The sequence below is a fragment of the Talpa occidentalis genome, unplaced genomic scaffold (genome assembly GCF_014898055.3).
Source record: "Talpa occidentalis isolate TD23 unplaced genomic scaffold, MPIMG_talOcc4v2.1 talOcc4.16, whole genome shotgun sequence".
In the NCBI taxonomy this organism is placed as follows: Eukaryota; Metazoa; Chordata; class Mammalia; order Eulipotyphla; family Talpidae; genus Talpa; species Talpa occidentalis.
The window spans coordinates 68,433,295-68,458,219 of NW_023601653.1; the positions used below are offsets into that span (position 1 = coordinate 68,433,295).

Sequence of the window (24,925 nt, forward strand, 5' to 3'; positions counted from 1 at the left end):
CCTCTGACCTGTGCCCCAGGTAGAAAGAGAAAGGAAAGAAAGAAGGAAAGAGAGAGAGAAAGAGAGAGAAAGAGAGAGAGAAAGAGAGAGAGAGAGAGAAAGAGAGAGAAAGAAAGAAAGAAAGAAAGAAAGAAAGAAAGAAAGAAAGAAGAAAGAAAGAAAAGAAAGAAAGAAAGAAAGAAAGAAAGAAAAAAGAAAGAAAGAAAGAAAGAAAGAAAGAAAGAAAGAAAGAAAGAAAGAAAGAAAGAAAGATCTCTAAATTGGGATGTGACAGAGAAGAAATTTGGAATTAAGATAGCCTCAATCTCTAGCGGATTCATGTTGTTTGTACCTTTGTGCCATAAGCTTTCTCTACCAACTCAAGAATGAAACTCTTGCACCCACTTCTCTCTCGATTTCCTACCTATCTGTGCAGCACATATAACCAGTAACTCCCTGAAACTCAGTAATGAGTCATCCTCCACTAAGCAGATAATTACACATGAAGTGTTCAGTTATGTTGATGACAGAAGCGACCAGCACCATATATAACTCCAGAGGCAAGGGACAGTGACAGAGCACCATGACTTCTGACACAGGTAAAATGCACAGGATGGGGGTGGGGGGTGACTGGCAAGCTCATATTTTTAAGAAAATACAAAAGCTCTGTGTGTGTGTGTGTGTGTGCATGTGTACTGCTTGTGCTTATGTCCTGGAATATTTTACAACCTTCCTATTATTAATAATAGGATATTGGGCCTCCCTGGTGGCGCAGCGGTTGAGTGCTGAGTTGCAAAGCTGCCCGCAGCCTCTGCAGCGCCGGTTCGATCCCAGGCTACCCCCCGCCCACCGGAGGAGGGTTCCACATGGCACGCAGACCTCTCCTGCCGCCCGCTGCTCCCCTCAGCAGTGTACTTCAGTCCCTCTGCCTGCTCTGCTCCCCACTCTGGCTCTGGTGAATTCTCTCACCCTCCTGTGCTGTGCTTCTGACTGTGCCCAGTGCTTGTATAAATACATAAATCTTTAAAAAAAAAAAAATGTAAAAAAATAAATAAATAAATAAATAAATAGGCATACAGAATGGGTCCCTTAGGGTAATCTGACAGCTTCACATGTGGATTCTAGGAATCCAACTGTTAGGGTAATCTAATGGTTACAGACTCTGGTTCTTAGAATCTAGGATTCCAGGAATTGCAACCTCACAGTCAGTTAAGCTCTTAAATGGCTGCTGTACTTTAAAATGGCTGCTGTTACGCTCTATTCTTACATTAGCATTTACTAGTATGATATTAACATTAATATTAGGATATCAGGGTCAATATTAGCATATTAGGATATTCGTATTACCCTTTACTAAGATTTATTATCTACTACTACTACTTGCACTACTATACTACTAATAGCTCTTCACATCCACAAAGAATTTTCATCAAGTAACAGAAAATTGTTTGTATTACCACAATGAAAAATTAAGTAAACCACTCCTGCTATAGTTAATGTTAAAAAAAATTGTGAAAGAGAGGAATACTTCAGACTTTGGAAGAAAAAGATTTTTGGATGGGGTGGGAGTTGAGCAGAAGACTACAAAAGAGGAGAGTTTGGATTGGCAAAGAGAAAAGAAGATTCAAGTTAAAAAATTTTGAGAGAATTTCCAGAGATGGTGTTTGCAATTTAAGGAAAGTAGATTTGAAATGATATTTTACAAGGTCTCATTTTGCACAGGGAGTCAGCTACTCTGGTGTGGATGCCATTAGAGTTCATTAAGTCCTTTATCAGTAAAAATCTATGCTAACCAACATGTTTCAGGCAGCGTGACAGAGCCTGAAACACCTTGCGTCAGATATACATAATCCATAGCTCACGTCATTACTATTCAGTGTTGTCACAGGTGTGTGAATATATAACATAATGCTCACTATCATGAAGGAAGTACAGGAGGCCATGAAGCAACATAAAAATTACACCTAGGAGCCTCTTCAGAATAACTTTTTTAAAAGATTTATTTATTTATGAATAAAAGAACTGAGGTACAGGCCAAAGGTGTGGGGGTGAGAAGATTCACCGGAGACAGAGTGGGGAACAGAACAGGCAGATTGACTGAAATACACTGCTGAGGGGAGCAGCGAGCCAGTCAGGGGAGGTCTGCTGTAGCTTCCTGGCTGGGGATCAAATTCTTGCTGCAGTAGCTGCAGATAGCTTCAGAGGTTGCATCTTAACCCCTTGTGCCACCAGGGAGACCCATTCAGAATAACTTTGTCCTTGCATTCAATCCTTTCTGTTAGAGCCTTGTAGAAGAAAACCTTGTTTGCAGTTGGGCAAATGAATTTTATTTTATTTTATTTTATTTTAAAGATTTATTTATTTATTTATACAAGCACTGGGTACAGAGGGTGAGAGAATTCACCAGAGCCAGAGCGGGGAACAGAACAGGCAGACTGATGAAATATACTGTTGAGGGGAGCAGCGGGCACAGCAGGAGAGGTCTTCATGCCATGTGGGGCCCTTTCCGGTGGCAGGGGATCGAACTGGCACTGCAGAGGCTGCGGGCAGCTTTGCAGCCTCAGCGCTCAACCGCTGTGCCACCAGGGGAGGCCCAGGCAAATGAATTTTAGCAGAGCCCTTCAAGGCTTGTTTTTCTTGAGGCAGTGAACTGGTCCAATCCAATTATTTCAGGAGAGAACTTCTACCTTCATTTTTCTGAGAAGGTTTTCTTTTTCCTGGTATATTTTTCTTAGCTGTTCAATGCATGTGGATATAATTTGATATATTCATATCTCTGTCAACAGGTCCTACTGAAGAAGCTGCCTTCAGGTAAGAATGACTCTATCATAGTACACAGGTATTCAGCCCAGAATAAATGCATATTTGGGGCCTGTGGGCCTACAGCTTTCCTTTGTTCCCCTTTGTTTTTCTTTTTTTATTGTATTCCCCTTCTTTTTTCTTTCTTTCATTTTGTTTTTCTGTGTTTTCCACTTCATTCTCTATGATTATTAAACATTTTATCTTTGCTCCTATGTCTTTTGTTTTCTATTTAAATAAATTCTCTTCAGCTTTGTTCTATTACTATCTTACTACTCCTCTTATCTCTTTAAACCACATTTTTAGGGGGCCTCCCCGGTGGCGCAGCGGTTGAGCGCTGGGTTGCGAAGCTGCCCGCGGCCTCTGCCGCGCCGCTTCGATCCCCGGCTGCTCCCCGGCCACCAGAGGAGGGTCCCACATGGCGCGCAGACCTCTCCTGCCGCCCGCTGCTCCCCTCAGCAGTGTACTTCGGTCCTTCTGCCTGCTCTGCTCCCCGCTCTGGCTCTGGTGAATTCTCTCACCCTCCCGCGCTTCTGACTGTACCCAGTGCATGTATAAACAAGCAAACAAAACTAACTAAATAAATAAATAAAAACATGCCTCTATTAAAAAAAAAAAAAATAAAAATAAACCACATTTTTAGGGGCCTCCCCTGGTGGTGCAGCAGTTGAGCCCTGGGCTGTGAGGCTGCCCACAGCCTCTGCAGCACCGGTTCATTCCCCGGCCACCGGTGAGGGTCCCACAAAAAAAAAATCACATTTTTAGGGTGATTAGTGAAAAATCCAGGGAAGTTACCTGTTCCATTGATAGTTTTTTAATATATGCCCATTTTCCAGTCACACCGTTAAAGAGAGACCACTGTCAGGCAGTATTATATCATGTTCTTCTACCCACCTATGGAATAAATGCAGGTGATACCTTAGAGATGAGTGGGAAATACTTGGAAGCTACAGCTCACGCTCCACGATAAGGCAAAGAACAGTCCTCAACACACACCTGAGCTTTCAGAGTCTCAGATGTGAGATCGGGAGAATGTAGAACCTAAAGTTGCCGCAGAGAACAAGAAAGAGAACCTAAAGTTGCCACAGAGAACAAGAAAAAATATGGAATTGATGTGAAAGAGTCCTAAGGCCAAACTACTTCCTTCTCAGACTTGACTATAGAATCTTGTTGGCAATTTGAGATTTCCACACCAGAGAAAACCTAGTCAGAGTTCACCAGGGAATAAGAAAATGAATGATTGGAACACCCTAATGTGACTCTAATTATAAATGTCGCCCCACTTTACTATCACCTGAAAGAACAGAACCAACAAAAACTCAGGCCCCCAGAAACAGGTGTGCTCATCCAGATCATGAAAGTCCCAGGTAAAGCAATGAAGAATCTTAGGCTTCTATGGCACCTCTAGGCATGAAATGGAAAGATGAGAACATCATGAGAAACCTTCAAAGAGAAAGAAGGACACATTTATACATGAACAGGAGCACCAGACCGTGTACACAGTGGTAACCACACAACAGGAGTGGGGCATGATCTCTTCAGTGTTTGTGAGGGAAATGATGGTCATTCAGATGGGCCCCTGGATAACTTAGAGGCTGAAAGAGGAAAAAAAAAAAAAGGTATCATGACTTATTATTTTTTTAAAGATTTATTTATTTATGCATACAAGAGCTGGGGTATAGACCAGAGATGCGGGGAGTGAGAGGATTTACCAGAGACAGCAGGGAGCAGAACAGGCAGACTGACTGAAACACACTGCTGAGGGGAGCAGCGGATGAGACAGGAGAGGTCTGCTGCACCATGTGGGTAGCTCCCTAGATGTCCGGGGATCGAACTCATGCTGCAGAGGTGGCGGATTGCTTCATAGTGTAGTGCTTAACCCCTTGCGCCACCAGGGAGGCCCCCTATAATATATTTTTTCCAGTACCTATTTGTATATCTCCCTTTAATGAGGATATGTTAACTTTTGTAGGGGTGTCAGGTTTTAGAACTCCTGACAGAAGAGGGAGCATGAAGTGAGTTCTAATGTCCCACTAAGATGGCATGAAAACAAGGAGTGCTTTTTATATTTCAGAAGGAGAATCGAACCCCAGGAATTTGCAGCCTTCTTTGACCCAAAACAACTCCGTAAAGAGACCTGTCTGCTCTATGAAATCCTATGGAACAGGAGCCAAAAGATCTGGCGACATTCGGTTGAAAACACTAACAAACACGCTGAAGTCAATTTTAAAGAAAAATTTACTGCAGATTTTCATCCAGCTGTCCACTGCACCATCATCTGGTTCTTGTCCTGGAGCCCCTGTTCTGAATGCTCGCGGGTTATTAGAGAATTTTTGAGTCAACATCCTAATGTGACTCTCATTATATATGTCGCCCGGCTTTACCATCACCTGAATGAATCAAACCGGCAAGGACTCAGGGACCTCAGAAACAGCGGTGTGCGCATCCAGGTCATGAAAGTCCCAGGTAAAAGCAATGAAGAATCTTAAGTTTCTATGAGACAAGGGCTGGTGGTTTGATTCTGGGCCAGGAGATTATCCCAGGCTGCAAGTCTCAGATGTGAAAGTTCAAAAGAATGCAAGAGAGAACCAGGTGTGAAATTCAGAGTAAGGACAAGATCAAAGATCTCATTCCTTTCTCCACCCTTCCCATTCTGGCTGCCCAGCTATCTTTAAATGAGCTGCCTTGGTTTTTCTTCTTGGATTCGGGGCGAGTCTTTCCAGCTCTAGCAACTAACTGGCAATAGGGTTCTTTTTCTGATATATTTTTAAAGTGGACATTTTTGATATGTTTTTGCTGATGAACCAACCTGTGCATTCCTTAGACTACCACTACTGCTGGAGGAATTTTGTGAACTACTCACCTGGGGAAGAAGGTAACTGTCCAAGATTCCCACATGAGCTTATGAATCTGTATTCACTGGAACTCCACTGCATTTTTCTAGTAAGTAACATACAGCGCTAAAGATTCTTATCCACGGGCCTCCCCTGGTGGCGCAGTGGTTGAGCTCTGGGCTGTGAAGCTGCCCTCAGTCTCTGCAGCGCTGGTTTGATCCCTGGCCACCGGCGAGGGTCCCACATGGCACACAGACCTCTCCTGTTGTGCCCACTGCTCCCCTCAGCAGTGTATTTCATCACTCTGCCTGTTCTGTTCCCCACCCTTGCTCTGGTGAGTCCTGTCACCCTCCCGCACTTCTGACTGTACCCAGTGCTTGTATAAATAAATAAATAAATAAATAAATAAATAAATCCTTAAAAAAAAAAAAATTCTGATCCACAAAGCAGCATCCTTCTTCAGTCTTCTTGCCTGATTTTTTAAAAATATTTATTTATTTATGCATACAAGAACTGGGGTACAGGCCAGAGGTGCGGAGAGTGAGATATTTCACCAGAGACAGAGTGGGGAGCTGAATAGGCAGACTGACTGAAATATACTGCTGAGGGGAGACAGAAGAGGTCTGCTGCACCATGTGGGTTAGCTCCCTGGCCTGGGATCGAACTTGTGCTGCAGTGGCTGCAGAAAGCTTCATAGTGCTGAGACTTAACCCTTTGCACCACCAGGGAGGACCCTCCCCTGATCTTTTTGACATGGACTGTCCTCACCATCTCCTTGCCACGTACATGGAGATTTATTTCTTTAGTTAGTTTACCCATCCCTGGAAAATGTGAGAACAAAACAACTTTTTTTGTGGGAGTTAAGTCAGGGAAGGGAATGGATACATGGGTATAGGATATAGGTCAATCCCATTGTAATTCGACTGTGGTTTTTATTGTTAGCACAGCTCACCCTGGCTCTAGAGATGCAGATCTTCCCCTGTATTGGTGTGTGTCATGGACTGAAGGCTGCAGTGTCTGTTTATGTTCACTGTAAAGTAGCTTAATGGTCTTCCTATGGTGTCTTTAAATGTTAGTGGTGATAATAGCTTTAAGAAAAATATACTAATTTCTGTCTTTTTTTCAGAGTCTCCCTTCTTGTTTCAAGATTTCAAGACGTCACAAAACACTTAATTGGTTCACACTTACTCTTCAGAACTGTCATTATGAAATGTTTCCACCACATATCCTTTCAGTCGTAGCCTATGATTTCCGTTCACCCCTTTACTCCAACTTCCTGTGACTTCGAGCTGAATGGAATGATTTGGTGTGTATATTGTTTCAAGAACAGACAAAGATGACGCCCTAAATGGTGAACACTGTGAAGAATGTAGAAGTTTTCAGTGTGTGATTCTATACACTGAAAATGGATTATCTGAGAAAGAAATAAGGAAAAGAATCCTATTTTCTAGAGTATCAAAAAACAACAAATACAATACTTAGGAATAAATTTAACCAAGGTGATAACAAATCTCTACATTGAAAACTACAAGATGTTGATGAAATTGAAGACACAAATAAATGAAAAGATTCCCATGGATTGGAAGAACTGCTATTGTTAAAATGTGCATGCTACCCAAAGTCATCTAGAGATTCAGTGCAATCACTATCAAGGGTCCATTGTCTATTTTACAGAAAGAAATAGGAAAAAAATCCCATTTCCTATGGTACCAGGAAAGACTCTGAATAGTTAAAGCAATCCTGAGAAAGAAGAAATCTGAAGCATCATTCTTCTTGGTTTCAAACTATATTACAAGGTAATAGTAATCAAAACTGTAGTATTTGCCTAAAAACAGACACAGACCAATGGAACAGAATTGACAGCCCAGAAACGAATCCATGCACACGTAGTTAACTAATATTTGACAATGAAACCAAGAATATTCAATGGTGAAAGGACAATGTGTTCAATAAATGGTGCTGGAAAAATCAATATTCACATGAAAAAGACTGAAACAAGTCCTTTATCAATAATAAAGGGTTTTGGTTATTTTGAAATTTAATTATTTGTTTATTTTACCATTCAGCTGGAGAAGTTCATTATATATTTTGAATACTTGTCCCTTACCAGATATGTGGTTTGCAAATATTTTCCCCCAGTCTATAGTTTGCCATTTCATTTTGCTGACTATTTCTTTTTGTGTGTAGACACTTTCAGTTTACAGCAGCACAACTTGTTTATTTTGCTTTGTTGCTTGGACTTTTGGTGACACATTCATAAACTCATTACAAACACTAATGTCAAGGAGCCATTTTCCAATTTTTTAGGAGTTTTATGAATTTAAGTTATATTTAGGTATTTATTCCATTTGAATTAATTTTTGTAGGTGGTGTTAAGATTACTTCATCTATAAAATTTTGAGGATTATTGTTTAAGAAAATAGAAAAGATTGCTCACATATGGCTTTAGAAAAAGGAAAATTAAATGCCAGAAACTTCTGTTTCTAAGTATTAGATCTCTATTGTGGTATAACATATTACCCTAAATCCTAGTGGCTTTGTCAAGAAACAGCTATCATCTCACAATATGTGTGCCAAGAATTTGGGAGTGACTTTATGTATATATGTGTGAGTAACTTTATGTGAATGTGGTGACTTTTGGATAGTCATAGGTAATTCAAAGCTGGTGTCTGTTTACCTGGGGAATAAATCATGTGATGAGACATCTGTATCTTTTAGAAATACCCCACCATTACCTTTCCATCCTAGAAGTGAAGGAGCTAGAGGTTGAATTCAGGATGGATGCAAATGATGTGATCAATCCCCTTATGTAAAGAGGCTTCCATAAAAACTCAAAAGGAGGGCTTCAGAGGCATTCTGAATTGTGAGCAAGAAGGCATCCATGTGTTGAAAGGATGATGCACCCCAAGATGCAAAAGATTGAAGCTTCTGTGTGCAGGATTCTTCCTGATCTCACCCTATGTACCTCTCCATCTGGGTATTTATTTGTATACTTCATTATCCTTTGTGGTAAATTGGCAATCTAGTAGGTAAAGTGTTTTCCTGAGTTGGGTGTGCTTCTCTAGAAAATAAATGGAATGCAAAGTGGCAGATCTGGGAATCTTGGATTTATAAACAGGAGGTGAAATAACAGTTAACAATCTAGACTTCAAATGATATCTGAAATGAAAGGGATCTGACATTTATTCTCAGTAGATTATGTCAAAACTGAATTGCACTGTAAGACACCCAGCTGCTGTCTGCAGAAGACCAGAGTCTTGGATCTTCCTGGTGGCACAAGGGGTTAAGTCTCAGCTTTATGAAGCTATCAGCAGCCACTGCAGCATGAGTTCAATCCCCGGCCAGGGAGCTAACCCACGTGGCACAGCAGACCTCTCCTGCCTGCCCTTTGTTCCCCTAAGCAGTGTATATAGTATATCTGCCTGTTCTGCTCCCCACTCTGTCTCCTGTCTCCAGAGAATCCGCTCACCTCTCCTCGCCTCTGGCCTACACTCCAGCTCTTGTATACTTAAATTAAAAAATCTTTAAAAAAAAGAAAACCAGAGTCTTGCTTGGTGGGGAAAAGCTCCACACATCTGATCTCACAAGTGCTCAGTATGAGACACAGAAATTTTTTTTTCCACCTTAACTATTTTTAAGTGTGTAGTTCAGTAGTGCCAAGTGTCTTCGTTCTGTTGGGAAAGAGCCCTACAGAATGTTTTCATGTTGCAAAATTAAAACGTCATACTAAAGGGCCTCCCCTGGTGGCGCAGCGGTTGAGCGCTGGGCTGCGAAGCTGCCAGGCAGCCTCTGCAGCGCTGGTTCGATCCCCGGCCACCGGCGAGGGTCCCACATGGCGCGCAGACCTCTCCTGCCACGCCCCCTGCTCCTCTCAGCAGTGTACTTCGATCCTTCTGCCTGTTCTGCTCCCTGCTCTGGCTCTGATGAATTCTCTCACCCTCCCATGCCTCTGACTGTACCCACTGCTTGTATAAATGAATAAATAAATCTTTAAAAAAAAAGTCATACTATCAGCTCCCCATTTCCTCCTCTCCCAACTTCTGCAACCACCATTCTACTTTCTGTTTACATTAACTTAATAACTTTAGATATTTTATTTGAGACATCATAGAGTATTTCTTTTGTGACTGACTTAATTCTCTTAGCATAATGTTCTCAAGATTAATTCAAGTTGTAGCATGTGACAAGATTTCCTACTTAAGGGTAAGTAACATGCCATCATTAATGGTATATCCAGATCTTTTTTTTATTATTATTATTTATTTATAGAGGCATGTTTTTATTTATTTGTTTGTTTTGTTTATACATGCACTGGGTACAGTCAGAAGTGCAGGAGGGTGAGAGAATCCACCAGAGCCAGAGCGGGGAGCAGAGCAGGCAGAAGGACCGAAGTACACTGCTGAGGGGAGCAGCGGGCAGCAGGAGAGGTCTGCGCGCCATGTGGGACCCTCCTCCGGTGGCCGGGGAGCAGCCGGGGATCGAACCGGCGCCGCAGAGGCTGCGGGCAGCTTCGCAACCTAGAGCTCAACCACTGAGCCACCGGGGAGGTCCGGTATATCCAGATCTTACTTAACTTTTTAGTTGGCTTGCTTCCACCTTTTTGTATTATGGGGGCAGCCAGGGAGAAGTATAAGAGTTCACCAGAGACCAAGTGAAGAACAGAGCAGAGCAAATAGATTTACTGACATATACTGTAGAGAGAAACAGTGGGCAAGACACGCAAGGACTCTACTACACACAGAGGGAGGGTCCCGAGGCTCTGTTTATACTTCAGGTGTCATTGATTGGTTAAGGTGACCAGTCTTGGGTGTGTCCTGTCTTACGATCTGAATTAGCATAGAGGATCATCAGCTTAATGTCCAGGGTCCCTTCCCTTGGCAATCCCATCCACTCCCTTTATCCCTTCAAGCCTCCCAAACTTGCCTGCTGGCCAAGGAGTGGGGGCTTAGTTTTTAAATTTAGTAACCATAACACAAGTTAGGCTATTGTGAATAGTGTTACAAACATAGAAATGCAAATATCTTTTAATCCCACCCCTCCATTCAATTCTTTTGGCATACATATCCAGAAGTGGAACTTCTTAAATTCTATGTAAAATTTGAGGAATCACCACACTGTTTTTCATAGCTGCACCATCCATGGGTTCCAGAATAGGCAAATCTGGGGCCTTCCTGTTGGCGCAGCCGGGGTGGTGCAGCAGGTTGAGCGCAGCGCTGTGAAGATGTCCGCAGTGAAGCTGTCTGCAGCCTCTGCAGCGCCAATTCGATTCCCGGCTGGCCTGGGAGATTCCCACATGACACGGCAGACCTCTCCTGTCTCACCTGCTGCTCCCTTCAACGGTGTATTTCGGTCTTTCTGCCTGTTCAGCTCCCTGCTCTGTCTCTGGTGAATTCTCTCACCATCCCGTGCCTCTGGCCCGTACCCCAGTGCTTATATAAATAAATCTTAAAAAAAAAAAAAAAAGGCAAATACATAGAGGCAGAAAGTAGATTAGTGGTGATGTAGTTTGTAGAGTGTGGGATCCTGGGGTTCACTCTGTGAAAGATTTCCCCAGAGCTCCCATTTCAGAAACACGTAGCGAGTTTCCCAGATGGGTTTCTCCATGAGACAGAGATGTTAATTATATTTAAAGAGCAGGTTTGTTAGGGAAAGGGACAGGTTTGCTGAGAGAGGTCTGCATGTTCACAGACGGGTGGCCTTGAGGAGAGCTGCCTCCACTGAGGGAGGTCAGTGAGAAGCCCCAGCACGGTATAAATCATGGGCAGGCAGGAAGCTGCCACCCTGCAGAGGGAGAGAGTTGGTGAGAAGAGGCACCTGTATAGTCACAGGTGTGCAGTGGGAGTGCTGCCCCAAGCCTGTGCAGAGACTGCACTGATATAGTCCTTTTCTCCTTGGGAGTGGTTGATCCTCCGTGGAGTGGCTATTTGTTGCTGATGTTGGGTAACAGGCAAAACTAGAAAGGGACCAGAGATTCCAGGGTGGGCCCAATCTCCATATCTTTACCCTCAGGCCTGTGCTCCACTCCCCGTAGCATCTGATCCTGCTTGGGTCTCAAGCCTTGTGATAAGGCACTGGCGCCTGAGGGTCTGACCTCTACAGCTGGGTTAATGGTCATTGTTATTCCCCTCGACCCCACTTCCTTGTGAGTCATGTTCTGGTCTTGGGGCACCTCCTTTCCAGTCTTTCTATTCTTGTCCTCCATCAAGTGGTTGCCAGAGGACTGGGGGAAAATAGATGACGTGAGAAATGAGTCCCTTAAAGCGATTGATTATTACAAAAGAATTCATTTGTACCCACACATAGGCATAAACAGATAAAAAATGGGGGGACATGATTTTATAGTAATGGATTTTTCATAAGCTCATAGTTCAGACTGTAGGAATTACATGGAGCAGCTGAAATTATATGCAAAACAATATATATGTACTATTTTCTGAGGAAGTCTATGTTTCATCAGATTCTCAGTAGGATGCTTGATCCTCCAAGATGTAAGTTCTTTCCATGTTTTAATAGATCTGCTCTTCCCTGTTTTAATCAGCAGAGGGCAGAAATACAATTAGCAGTCAGTTCTTTATCATTTTCTAAAATTCAAGTCCTTGATTTCTGCTATTTCTGCTCTTGTTCTAGTTTGTCTCTAGGCTGAAATTCCCTTGCTACAAGCCTCCTTCATCTGGCAAAATCCTACATCTCTGCCCATATCAAAAGCAGCTCTTTGTCTTTAATTGAGATGGAGTCATTTTTTCCTTTCAGTTTCTATTTCTATTCAATACCTATGGTAGTTACCATAGTTTTCCCTTCAAAATTGCTATTGATTTGTTATTTTTCCAGGAGCCTGTGGATAATTCCTCCATCAATCATCACAATAAAAATTCATCTTTATTTTAAACATGAAAATATAGATGGTAGCTAAAATAGTCATCCTCAAGGAAGTTTCCCTAAGATCTGTGTGCATCTTTCTCAGAAAGATAAATTTATATTATTGCCATATGACAAAGGTAAGGGTTGCAAGGTTTGTGACAAATTTTTGTTCAAATGGATCTCCCTGGTGGCTTAAGGGGTTAAGACGCAACCTATGACGGTGTCTGCAGCCACTGCAGCATGAGTTTGATCCCCACCAGGGAACTACCCACATGGCGCAGCAGACCTCTCCTGACTCGCCTCCTGCTCCCCTCAGCAGTGTATTTCAGTCAATATGCCTGTTCTGTTCCCTGCTGTCTCTGGTGAATCCTCTCACATACCCCCCACCTCTGCCCTGTACCCCAGTTCTTGTATGCATAAATAAACAAATCTTTAAAAAAAAAGTTGATAAAAGCAAAAGATCCTTGTTCTTTCCTATTATGAGTCACATAACTCCTTTGGTATTTTTCTATATTATATATATATATATATACATGTATATATATATATATGTTTGTTTTTAAAGTAAGAGTGCTTAAGCATGAGATCTGCCATGGAAAGTTGATGACTAGGAAAATTTGTAACTTGCTTTCTTTATTTTTTTTAAAGATTCATTACTTATTTATACAAGAACTGGGGTACAGCCACAGATGTGGGAGGGTGAGAGAATTCATCAGAGACAGAGTGGGGAGCAGAACAGGCAGATGGACTAAAGACACTGTTGAGGGGGGCAGCAGGTGAGGCAGGAGAGGTTTACCATGCCATGTGGGTTTCTCCCTGGCGGGCCTGGAATCAAACCCGCGCTGCAGAGGTTGCAGACAGCTTCACAGCGCAGCGCTCAACCCCCTGTACCACTGGGGAGGCCCCTGTAACTTGCTTTCTTTAAAGCTCAGCTTCTTTATCTATGAAACAAAAGTAACAACACCTACCTCAAAAGACAGTGAAATGATGTTGATGAATAACACATAGAATAATGCCTGACATTAATAAGTGTCAGTTTTCCTCTATCTAGAGTCTAGTACAATCATGATGGATTTTTAAGGAAGAAAAACTCTATAAACACAAATGTATTGATATTTCAGACATAACAGTTATAAAAAGATTTATTATTTAAAGATTTACTTTATAAACACCCTGTTCCTATTTTTGACAGCTATCCACAGCCACATTCATCCACTACCATGTTTTCATAATGACGTAGAATGACGTTGTCGTCATTGTCCTGGTAGAGCATGGAAATGGGGGACAGCTTGGTGGGGATACAGACGGCCTGGGGGATATCTGGTTCGACTGCATGCATCAGTGCTTGCATGAAAGCATAATTGGAACTGTTGAGGGAGGTGGTCAGTGAGAAAGGACAGTTTCCGTGACAGTAATTTGCCATGAAGCCCTTGGGGGCAATGATCCACTTGTCCCAGCCCAGGTCCTGGAAGTTGATGAAGAGCTGGTGACGATGGCAGAGATTCTTATAGGAAGTCATAGGGACAGAGGGGGCTGCTCTCTTTTTTCGGAAAGCAGGGTGACACTGCTCAGGGTTGAGGGTTACCATCAGCAGGTGAGCATTCAGGGAAGTTCTCAGTCTAGAACAGGTGTCGTCATGCTGAAAATTCCTCTCTGAACCTTGATTTCCCTTGATCAGTATCTCCAGGAATAAACCTAAGTTCTTCAGGGAGTTGTTCTTCCAATTCTTAAGCACACTCAGCAGGTTAAAGTGAAGAGCGCCTTGAGGCCATGGTACTGACTGCAGGATTAACATTCGACCTGATGGTGGGATGGATGGACCCCACACATGAGGCTCCCCGACAAGGGACAAAGCCAACTCCAGCTCTGGGTGTAGGTTGTAGTAGGTGTTGGGCCCCAAGTCCAAGCCCAGCCGGGCCACTGTTAACTGCTCCTTCTCTTCGATGGCTGACAGGTTAAAATAGAGGAGCTTCTGCAGGCAGGAGGAGACTTGGGGAGGTTTAGAGTACAGAAAGAAACCTAGGTAGAAACAGACACATGTAGGAGTCATTGTAACATATTTACTTCCTATCCACCTGCATGATTTAAATGCCCAATGTGGGCCTCCCTGGTGGTGCAAGGGGTTAAGCACAGCACTATGAAGCAATCCACAGCCTCTGTAGCACGAGTTCCAACCCCAGCCAGGGAGCAAATCACATGGCGAGGCAGACCTCTCTTGACTGGCCTGCTGCTCCCCTTAGCAGTGTATTTCAGTCAATCTGCCTGTTCTGCTCCTCACTCTGTCTCTGGTGAATCCTCTCACCACCTCCTTCTGCCCTTCTGCATTTCTGGCCTGTACCTCAGGTCGTGTATGCATAAATGAATAAAAATCTTTTTACAAAAGCTTTTAAAATAAATAAAAAATAAATGCCCAATGTAACATGTATAGCCACATATGCAAAACAAGGAAGGGCAGGAAATTATCATTTATACACAAAGCTTAGCATTTGGGACCATTATTTCTTTCTTCATTCAAGGCCAGAGACCCTGATCTTTACACCTGTGGACCCCCAAGCAGTCCTGAATAGACTTTGGAAGCTCCATTAACTTAGATGGGAAAAAGATTTATTTTCACTAAACTCTTTTAAATGAAATTGAGCATATCCTTTAATCATGACTATCAGCAACAAATTCCAATATTATCTGGGCCTGTGGCATTGTTACCAATAAAAATCACAGGAATGTTCATATGTTAGATAATGAAAAATATCTTAAAACAGCATTTATGCTCACACTACTTTGAAATTATAATTCTAGTCCCTTTGCGAGATCTTATTATTTGTTGCTTAAATTAAGACAGACAATTTACTAAACAAAATATTTATTTATTTATTTATTTATTTATTTATTAATAGAGGCATGTTTTATTTATTTGTTTGTTTGTTTTGTTTATACATGTACTGGGTAGAGTCAGAAGCGTGGGAGGGTGAGAGAATTCACCAGAGCCAGAGCGGGGAGCAGAGCAGGCAGAAGGACCGAAGTACACTGCTGAGGGGAGCAGTGGGCGGCAGGAGAGGTCTGCACGCCATGTGGGACCCTCCTCCGCTGGCTGGGGAGCAGCCGGGGATCGAACCAGCACTGCAGAGGCTGCTGGCAGCTTCGCAACCCAGCGCTCAACCGCTGCGCCACCAGGGAGGCCCTAAACAAAATATTTTTAAAATATATATTTTTAATTTTGTAAAAGAATTTTAGTATTTAATAGATTTCTGGGTTTTGAAAAATATTTTATTTGGGGCAGATAAACCATTGTTCTGAGATGTCAGTATAAAGGTGACCAGTAGAGGAAAAGGGATTAACCAGAGGAGGCATGAGGAATCCTCTAGGGTTCTGTCACGGTCTGTTTCTTACTTTTTTTTTCTAAAGATTTATTTATTTATGCATACAAGAGCTGGGGTACAGGCCAGAGGTGTGGGGGATGAGAGGATTCACCTCCTAGGCCAGAGGTGTGGGGGGTGAGAGGCAGAGTGGTGAACAGAACAGGCAGATTGACCGAAGTACACTGTTAAGGGGAGTAGTGGGTGAGACAGGAGAGGTTTGCTGCGCCATGTGGGTAGCTCCCTGGCTGGGAATCAAACTCATACTGCAGTGGCTGCAGATAGCTTCACAGGTTGTGTCTTAACACTTTGTTCCACCAGAGAGGCCCCATGTTCTGTTTCTTGATCTGAATGCTGATTATTCCTTGAAAATTCATTGAGCTGTTCTCTATGGTTTATGCATTTTCAGAATGTATGTTACATTTCAACTAGTATCTAGTTTTTAAAATTGTCAAATTGTGGGAAAGTGAGAATTCTCACATACTTATGGTGGGCTATAACTTTTGTTTTCTTTTTTGTTGTTGTTTTAAAGATTCATTTATTCATGCATACAAGAGCTGGGGTCAGGCCAGAGGTTGGGGGGCGGGGAGGGGGTGAGAGGATTCACCAGAGACAGAGCGGGGAACAGAACAGGCAGACTGAAACACACTACTGAAGGGAGCAGCAGGCAAGACAGGAGAGGTCTGCTATGGCCATGTGGGTTTCTCCCTGGCCTGCCAGGGATTGAACTGGTACTTCAGAGGCTGCAGATTGCTTCATAGTGCGTTGCTTAACCCCTTGTGCCACCAGGGAGGCCCAGTGGGCTATATAACTTTTGTAGGACATTTGCTATATATTGAAAGTATGAATGTAGCTACTCTTTGGTACAGGAATCTCTAAGAATTTATCCTAGGAATTACACTCACACACATAGTGGATACCTACACCTATCTAATTGCATCAGTTACATAAATTATTTCCTGTCCACGCAATGGAATGTCAGGCAACCATTAAAAAAAGGGTAAGTTGGGGCCTCCCTGGTGGTGCAAAGGGTTAAGACGAAACCAATGAAGCTGTCCGCAGCCACTGCAGCACACATCCCTCGGCCTCGGCGGGCCAGGGAGAAACCCACATGGCACAGCTGACCTCTCCTGACTCCCCTCAGCAGTGTATTTCAGTCAGTCTGCCTGTGCTGTTCCCCACTCTGTCTCTAATGAATCCTTTCACCCCCCACACCTCTGGCCTATACTCCAGCTCCTTTATGCATAAACAAATAAATCTTTAAAAAAAAAAAAGGGGTAAGTGGACTGCTTGTTCTGACTTGACAGAAATGTTCATAATACTAGAGGAATGTAAAGTACAAAATATTCACATTTATAAAATAATATTACAAGTTTATATTACATATATTAATATTTTTTTTTTTAATAGAGGCATGTTTTATTTATTTATTTATTTGTTTGTTTGTTTGTTTATACATGCACTGGGTACAGTCAGAAGCGCAGGAGGGTGAGAGAATTCAACAGAGCCAGAGCAGGGAGCAGAGCAGGCAGAAGGACCGAAGTACACTGCTGAGGGGAGCAGCGGGCGGCAGAAGAGGTCTGCGCGCCATGCGGGACCCTCCTCCGGTGGCCGGGGAGCAGCCGGGGAACGAACCGGCGCGGCAGAGGCCGCGGGCAGCTTCGCAACCCAGCGCTCAACCGCTGAGCCACCAGGGAAGCCCTATATACATATATTAAAAGGAGAAAAATGTGGAAGAATATACAACTATTAGTGGTTTTCTTTAGGAGGAGCATTAGGGAGGGAAAATGCTAAGATTAAGCCCTTTCTCTGTATCATTTGAGATTATGATCACCACAAAAATCTGTTCTGTCCATGGGAGAGGGATAAATGAGGGCTCAATCTCCAAACTGTATCCTCAGCTATTTTCTACTCCTTCCATGAAAAACCCCGGAATTTTCCCTGAAACTTCACCCTCACCCCCACTCCCCACCACCACTACAGAGGCCCTGAGCCAGTAATACTGAGACTATGTGTGGAAGTGATTAGTTGGTCTTTCCCCCTTCTATATTCTTTCTTTTTTTTTTTAAGATTTATTTATGCATACAAGAACTGGGGTATAGGCCAGAGGTGCACTGGGGTGAGAGGATTCATTCGCCAGAGACAGAGTGGGGAGCAGAACAGGCAGATCTACTTAAATACACTGCTGAGGGGAGCAACGGGCATGACAGAAGAGGTCTGCTATGGCCATGTGGGTTAGCTCCCTGGCTGGCCAGGCTCGAACTTATGCTGTAGTGGCTGGTGATAGCTTGATAGCTCTGTGTCTTTAACCCCTGTGCCATTAGGGAGGCCCTCTATAAATTCTTATAGGGCAAATTTATCTATCATCTCTATATTCTCATACATAGTTCCCAGCACAGAGTGGGGTATCCAATCAATACTTCTTGGACAAATTCAAATCTTATCTCCAGTTGCCATAAAACTACTAACAAGGGCTCTCCAACTTCACCTACAAACCACCTGGAAGGCTGTATAGAAATGCAGATTAAACACCCATCTCTAATTTTGAATAAGAATTGGGTGGGAGAATGACAGGCAGGAACTGGACTGGGGAATCTACTTCAAACCGGGCACCTAGGTAGTTTTGGTGGCTGGTCAGTTAGGCAGAGTATACTAAATGGCACTCAGACAGATGCTTATGTAAAGGATGAGAAAGGCATATATCATGGATCAGTATTCACAAATCAAGAATAACCTTTCCATCCAAAAATAGTGAGGAGGTATAGAGAAACAAAGCAGGATTTATAAACCTAACTCAATATTTTTGTCCCTTGCTTGCCATGTCTTTAGGACATGGAGACTGAGGCCTAATTCCACCCTCAATGCTTCCACCTAAATTGTAAACACAAAACTGTTGATTCAGAATGAATCTATTTGGAATCCTGACTTTTTTCAAGCACTATCTATAGGATCTTGAATAGAGTACAGGTTATCTACTGTCTAAGCCTTAATTTCCTTAAGTTAAAAAGTTGATCCTAGTATATGTCTTCTACCTCAATATTTGTGCTTGGATTAAATGAGATAAAATATATAAAAGACCAGCACAGGGCCTTCTAGGAACCCCTCAGTAATGGTTACTTCCCCTTTCTTTCCTTTCTTCACACCACCCTCTGCCAGATTTTTCTCTTAGAAATACTACAATTTCCTTACCTTGATCAGGGAAAAGTCGGAGTACATTCCCACGGACACCCAGTTCCTTTACGTAGCATAAGTCTTGGGGAACCCCAATGGTGGCTGCTGCCTCTTGATCCTGAAACATTTTCTTCAAGAAATAAGGCACAGGTTGAAATTTCTGGGGAGAAGGCACCTTATCTAAGCCCAGAAACTGAAGGAAATGTTCTTGGAACTGGGACGTCTGGACCAAGGCCAGAGTTAACAGGAGGCAGAGAAGGAAGACTGTCTGGGACAGAAGCATGGCCTCTGAGCTGAGACAAAGCTGGCTAATCCCGCTGAAGGGAGCTCTAGCTCCTGACTGCCCAGCAATTCAGGTGCTGTTAATTTATCTGATGTAGGATAATCAAGTGTGAATTGCTCTCTTCCCAGCTCCTCAAAGGCGATTGGATGTGAAAAGATGTTGAATTTTTTTTCTCTTCCTTTGCTCTGCTCTTTGAGAAAAAAGTTCACAAAACAATGATTACAAAAAAAAAAACCAAAAAACCCCCACAAAACAATGATTACCCATGCTTGGAGCTAACTCTCAAAAACTCTGAGCCATGTCAGCAGTAGAGTGGCTTTTATTCACTCAACAAATTGTGCTAAACATCTATGATGTGCAAAGCCCTGAGATAGGTAATAAACACATGTTAATGAATAATTAGGAGTTTTATAATTCAAAGTCTAATTAGACAAACACATAGTTAGATTTCTTTTTTTTTTAACTGTGTGCACAGCTATGTAGGAAATCAAACCAGGGAGAACTTTTCCCAGTAAGTTATTTTGTTCATTTCACTTTGTCTTTTCTGATTAAAATCAAAAGTGGGCAGATTGGGTTAATTCTGATTCCTTTACTTATTAGCTATATAACATTGGGCATGTCACTTAACCTTAAACTTTTTTCTCAACTGAAAATAAGAACTGATCTTTTAATTGGCCATGTAAATTGACAAGATGGTGTGTTGAAAGTGCTCTGTACACAGCCTACTAAATGGTTGAAGTCAACTAGGAGTTGACTTCAGAGTCTGAGTGGATGTTTTTCAGTAAGATCCTCAGGCATTTAAGGGTGAAGAAATTACATGAAAAAGGGTGTGGAGGTTAATGAAATGCTTAAGTATGGCAACAGATATCAATTTCTGGTTTTATTTTGTTTTGTTTTTTGGCTAAACTACAAGAAGCTTTTAAAATGCTATAAAAGAGCTAGCTTGCCTGTTACCAAAATCATTTCCAAGCTTTTTGAGGATGGGGACTTTATCTCCCTCTTTTTCTTAAAAAAAAAAAAAAAAAAAAAAAAAGATGTATTCTTTATTTATGCATACAAGAACTAGGGTGTAGGCCAGAGGTGCAGATGATGAGAGAATTCACCAGAGACAAAATGGGGAACAGAACAGGTGGATTAATTGAAATAGTCTGCTGAGGGGAGCAATGGGCGAGACAGGAGAGGTCTGCTGCATCACGTGGGTCAGCTCCCTGGCCAGGGATCCAACTCAAGCCACAGTGGCTGGCAATAGCTTGACTTTCACCCCTGTACCACCAGGGAAGTCCCAGAACTTTATGTTTTTACTACTTTCATTGCAAGAACTTGTTTCCCTAAAGGAAAAACAAAATGTTGTATTTAATATATAATAATATAATAGTTTTCCATCATCAGCAGGATACAAGCCAAACCCTTTAACTTGGCATTTAAGAACGTTCCCGATATTCCTAGGTAGCCCACCACGTTTCCACTCATGTGTGACATATGGAGAAAGCAAAGAGATGAACTAAATAAAACAAAAATAAACTGTACCATAAGATCAATTAGTGGTTACCAGAGGAAAGGAGGTAGGAGGTGGGTAAATCAGGACAAAGGGGATAATGGTATAGAAAAGGATAGAACTGGACATTTAGTGGTAAACTAAAAGTGAATCACATCTGAAGCTTATATAACATTATAATGCAAAGGTATTTCAATAACATAAAAAAGATGGGTCTCCCTGGTGGCGCAAGGGGTTAAGACGCAACCTATGAAGCTATCGGCAGTCACTGCAGCACGAGTTCCATCCCCAGCCAGGGATCAACCCACATGGTGCAACAGACCTCTCCTGGCTCGCCTGTTGCTCCTCTCAGCAGTGTATTTCAATCTGCCTGTTCTGGTCCCTACTCTGTCTCTGCTGAATCCTCTCACCCCCCCATGCCTCTGGTCTGTACCCCGGTTCTTGTATGCATAAATAAATCAATCTTTAAAAAAATTATAAATTTATTCATTTTATTATAAATTACTAGTTGATTCCTCAGAAAAAACTTGAAAACAAACAGTATGATAGTGAAGATGTTATAGCAAATCCATAAATCACATTCACTCAGCCATATGTGTGCAAGAATATTTAATGGCATGGAAACCTACATACGAATATTGTTAGGCAAATAAAAGCAGATTTTGAAATATTATACAAAATAATACCGTTATCACCAATATATGGAGTGATGTGGGTGCTTTTACTGGTCAGTGAGCAGATATTTACTGCCTAGAAAACTGTTCTAAGTACCAGGACTTAGCAATAAAGATTCATAGGTAAAGAACTGGGAAAATGTATATTAACAACTAAGGAAACATCAAACATATAATGAAACTTCCCTAATTAAACTTCCCCAACATTGACATTCACATCACCTTCCTACTGAAAACAAAACAAAACAAAGTTAAAAAATAACATCTACAGGGCCTCCCTGGTAGCAAAGGGTTTAAGTCTCAGCACTATGAAGATAGCAGCAGCCACTGCAGCATGCAGCATGAGTTCAATGCCTGGCCAGGGAGCTCACCCACATGGCAGAGCAGACCTCTCCTGACTCAACTCGTCCACTGCTCCCCTCAGCAGTGTATTTCAGTAGATCTGCCTGTTCTGCTTCCCCACTCTGTCTCTGGTGAATCATCCCACCACCCCCAAACCCCCTATCCCCAAGCCCGATTCTTGACTATACCAGACAGACCTGATTTCCACAAATACACATGTCAGGTCCAAATGGTAAGCAAATTATTTGTTCCAAGTTGTAAATAAAATTAAAAAGCCCTCTGTTGCTTTTTATGAGTTTTAGCTATCTCAGTTACTACCCATCAGATCATCTAAATCACCTTATCTATTTGCCTGTCTATTTATTTATGCATCCAACAACTGGGGTACAGGCCAGAGATGCAGGGGGTGAAAGGATCCACCACAGACAGAGTGGGGAGCAGAACAGGCAGACTGACTGCAATACAATGCTGAAGGGAGCAGCAGGCAAGAAAAGAGAGGTCTGCCTAGCCATGTGGGTAGCTCCCTGGCCAGCCGAGGATTGAACTTGTGCTGCAGAGTCTGCGGATTGTTTCATAGTGCGGTGCTTAACCCCTTGTGCCACCAGGGAGGCCCCTGCAATACATTTAAATGAAAAACAATCATACGTTTTTTCTTATGGATTAAGAAGACAAAAACAGTATTGGTGAAGCGGTGTGTGGTGCATGTGGTGGGGGATGTACTGTTAGTAGATCTTCGATCCCCATGTGGGTCACCTCCCTGGTCAGGGATCGAACTCATGCTGCAGAGGCTGCGGATAGCTTCATAGTGCTGACACTTGAACCGCTCGCACCACCAGGGAGGACCCTAATATATATTTCATGAAATGATGGTGAGATTAAATGGTAGTGTTTTTTTCATTAATACTCTTTTTTTTTTTTTAATATTTATTTCTTTATGCATACAAGGCCTGGGGTACAGGCCAGAGGTGGGGGGTGGGGTAAGAGTATTCACCAGAGACATAGTGGGGAGCAGAACAGCAGATTGATTGAAATATACTGCTGAGGGGAGCAGCAGCCCAGAGAGGGGAGGTCTGCTGAGCCATGTGGTTAGCTCCCTGGCCAGGGATTGAACTCACGTTGCAGCGGCTGCGGACAGCTTCATAGGTATTGTCTTAACCCTTTGTGCCACCAGGGAGGCCCCAAAATGCTATTGTTTTATTTTAAGTCACAGTCTGAGAATCATTGACCAGGATGACTTGGCATTTTCATGTTTCTCTTGGAGAATTAAGGTGAATTTAAAAACGAAGCCCTTTCATTCTTCTCAAAGAAGCAGTCTCTCTGCTCGTGGTGGGGGCAGCTGGGGCATCCTCACTTTGAAGAAGGCTAGAAGTGATTTGGTGGACCTGAACAAGCGGAGGAAACGCTTCTCCAGCAACCAACCACGTGATCCACACTCAGGACCAGGGGACCATCCAGAAGGACGAGGAGTGGAGGATATTGACAAGGTGACAGGCAGGCTCAAAGGCCAGTTTAAAACCTACCAGGGCTGCAGGGCCATTAGCATGATGGGCTTGTCAGATGGACTGGCCAAGACCCAAACATAGTCTCAAGGAACTTCTGAAGGGGAGATCAGGAATGTGAATATTTTTCATAAATAGTGAAAAGCCAAAAGCAACAACAACAACAAGGGAAATTGCTAGCTTTATTCTATAAACTGATATGCTCAGAAGATGTTTGTAATCAGAATAGCCTATTTTCTTGATTTTCCCCAAAGGCAAGGATTAAAAAAAAATAAATGCTTCAATGTCTAAATTGTCTTATCTAAAAGACTAATCCTTAACCTCTAGCCTAGAGTAAAGAAAGCAAGATAGTTTTCCTTTCCTGCAAAGGTATAATTTGCAGCTGATAAGAACTGGTAAGGTCAGTTTATTGATGTGGATACCAATGTTTGTAAGACTTGCATTCTTAGATAACAAATTCTTGAAAGTATTCAAAAGGTCATTAAAAAGATGTCCTTCCTGACATTTACTCTTTGAACTAAACTGTATGACTTCTGTTGAGATTTAGAAGCTCCAAGTTTATTTTTGTTGTTTCAAAACTAGTGGCAGAATTTACAAGTTTGTTTTTTTTTTTAAGACTTATCTTTATTCATGTATGCATATAAGAACTGGGATGCAGGCCAGAGGTTGGGGGGAGGGGGGATGTGGATATTCACAAGACAGTGGGGACCAGAACAGGCAGATCTACTGAAATACACTGCTGAGGGGAGCAGTGGGCGAGACAGGAGAGGTCTGCTGCCCATTTGGGTCAGCTCCCTGGATGGGGATTGAACTTGTGGTGCAGTGGCTGGAGATAGCTTGATAGTGCTGAGACTTAACCCCTTGGACCACCAGGGAGGCCCAATTTCCAGGTACTCTTTTTTTTTTTTTTTTTTGGCTGAGTTTCCACTGTTTCAAGCGCATCCTGTATACAAGTAATATATCATTTCTTACCTTTGAAGAAATTAATAGTAGTTTTCTAAACTTAATCTTTTAGTCTGTTTTTTCAAGTTCCTTCATTCTGTTTGGCTTTTAATCTCATACTCCATATCATATAAAGCATATATATCATAAAAAGCGTGAAATTATTTTTAGATTTTTAATCTTATCTTTTGAACATATTTAGGGATTATGCTTTCTCAATTCTCTCAGTATTTTCACTTTCTCTAGTTTGGGGCTCAACTTCTGCAAGTTAAATTCCTCACTTTTCTTTCTTAAGCCCTGGTTTCTTGTTTTGTTTTTAAAGATTTATTTATTTTTACACAAGAACTAGGGTACAGGCCAGAGGCACGGGAGGGGGAGAGAATTCACCAGAGACAGAGCGGGGAGCAGAACAGGCAGACGGACTGAAGTATATACTGTTGAGGGGAGCAGCAGGCAAGACAGGAGAGGTCTACTGTGCCATGTGGGCATCTCCCTGGCCAACGGTGAATTGAACCCATGCTGCAGAGAGGCTGCAGACAGCTTCCCAGCGCTGCGCTCAACCCGGTTTCTTGAATGAGAGTCTGTGTCTCGTTGCAATCTGGTTTTTGCCCTAGCCTTTCTTTTTAAAGATTTATTTATTTATAGAAGCACTGGGTACAGTCAGAAGTGCGGGAGGGTGAGAGAATTCACTAGAGC

The 24,925-nt window shown here is 42.4% G+C and overlaps 2 protein-coding genes across 2 annotated transcripts; one reads left to right on the plus strand and one right to left on the minus strand.

Annotated features, from left to right (window-relative positions):
- Positions 1 to 562: 562 nt before the first annotated feature.
- LOC119247038 (C->U-editing enzyme APOBEC-1-like) lies at positions 563 to 6,898 on the plus strand. The gene is made up of 5 exons (XM_037513263.2): positions 563 to 578; positions 2,766 to 2,790; positions 4,853 to 5,244; positions 5,603 to 5,721; positions 6,739 to 6,898. Exons 1-5 carry the CDS (start codon positions 563 to 565, stop codon positions 6,892 to 6,894), a joined length of 708 nt encoding a protein of 235 aa, XP_037369160.1. The 3' UTR covers positions 6,895 to 6,898.
- A 6,703-nt stretch (positions 6,899 to 13,601) lies between these two features.
- GDF3 (growth differentiation factor 3) lies at positions 13,602 to 19,322 on the minus strand. The gene is made up of 2 exons (XM_037515325.2): positions 19,013 to 19,322; positions 13,602 to 14,489 (listed from the first exon to the last, which is right to left on the minus strand). Exons 1-2 carry the CDS (start codon positions 19,275 to 19,277, stop codon positions 13,663 to 13,665), a joined length of 1,092 nt encoding a protein of 363 aa, XP_037371222.1. The 5' UTR covers positions 19,278 to 19,322; the 3' UTR covers positions 13,602 to 13,662.
- Positions 19,323 to 24,925: the final 5,603 nt, after the last annotated feature.

What these genes read in the sequence shown, in the direction of transcription:
- GDF3 (XM_037515325.2), bottom strand. Translation starts at nt 19,277, where the DNA reads ATGCTTCTGTCCCAGACAGTCTTCCTTCTCTGCCTCCTGTTAACTCTG. An exon ending in CCGACTTTTCCCTGATCAAG is followed by an intron (nt 14,490 to 19,012) that starts GTAAGGAAATTG and finishes GTTTCTACCTAG; the next exon opens with GTTTCTTTCTGTACTCTAAA.
- LOC119247038 (XM_037513263.2), top strand. An exon ending in CCAGGTCATGAAAGTCCCAG is followed by an intron (nt 5,245 to 5,602) that starts GTAAAAGCAATG and finishes TGCATTCCTTAG; the next exon opens with ACTACCACTACTGCTGGAGG. An exon ending in AACTCCACTGCATTTTTCTA is followed by an intron (nt 5,722 to 6,738) that starts GTAAGTAACATA and finishes TCTTTTTTTCAG; the next exon opens with AGTCTCCCTTCTTGTTTCAA.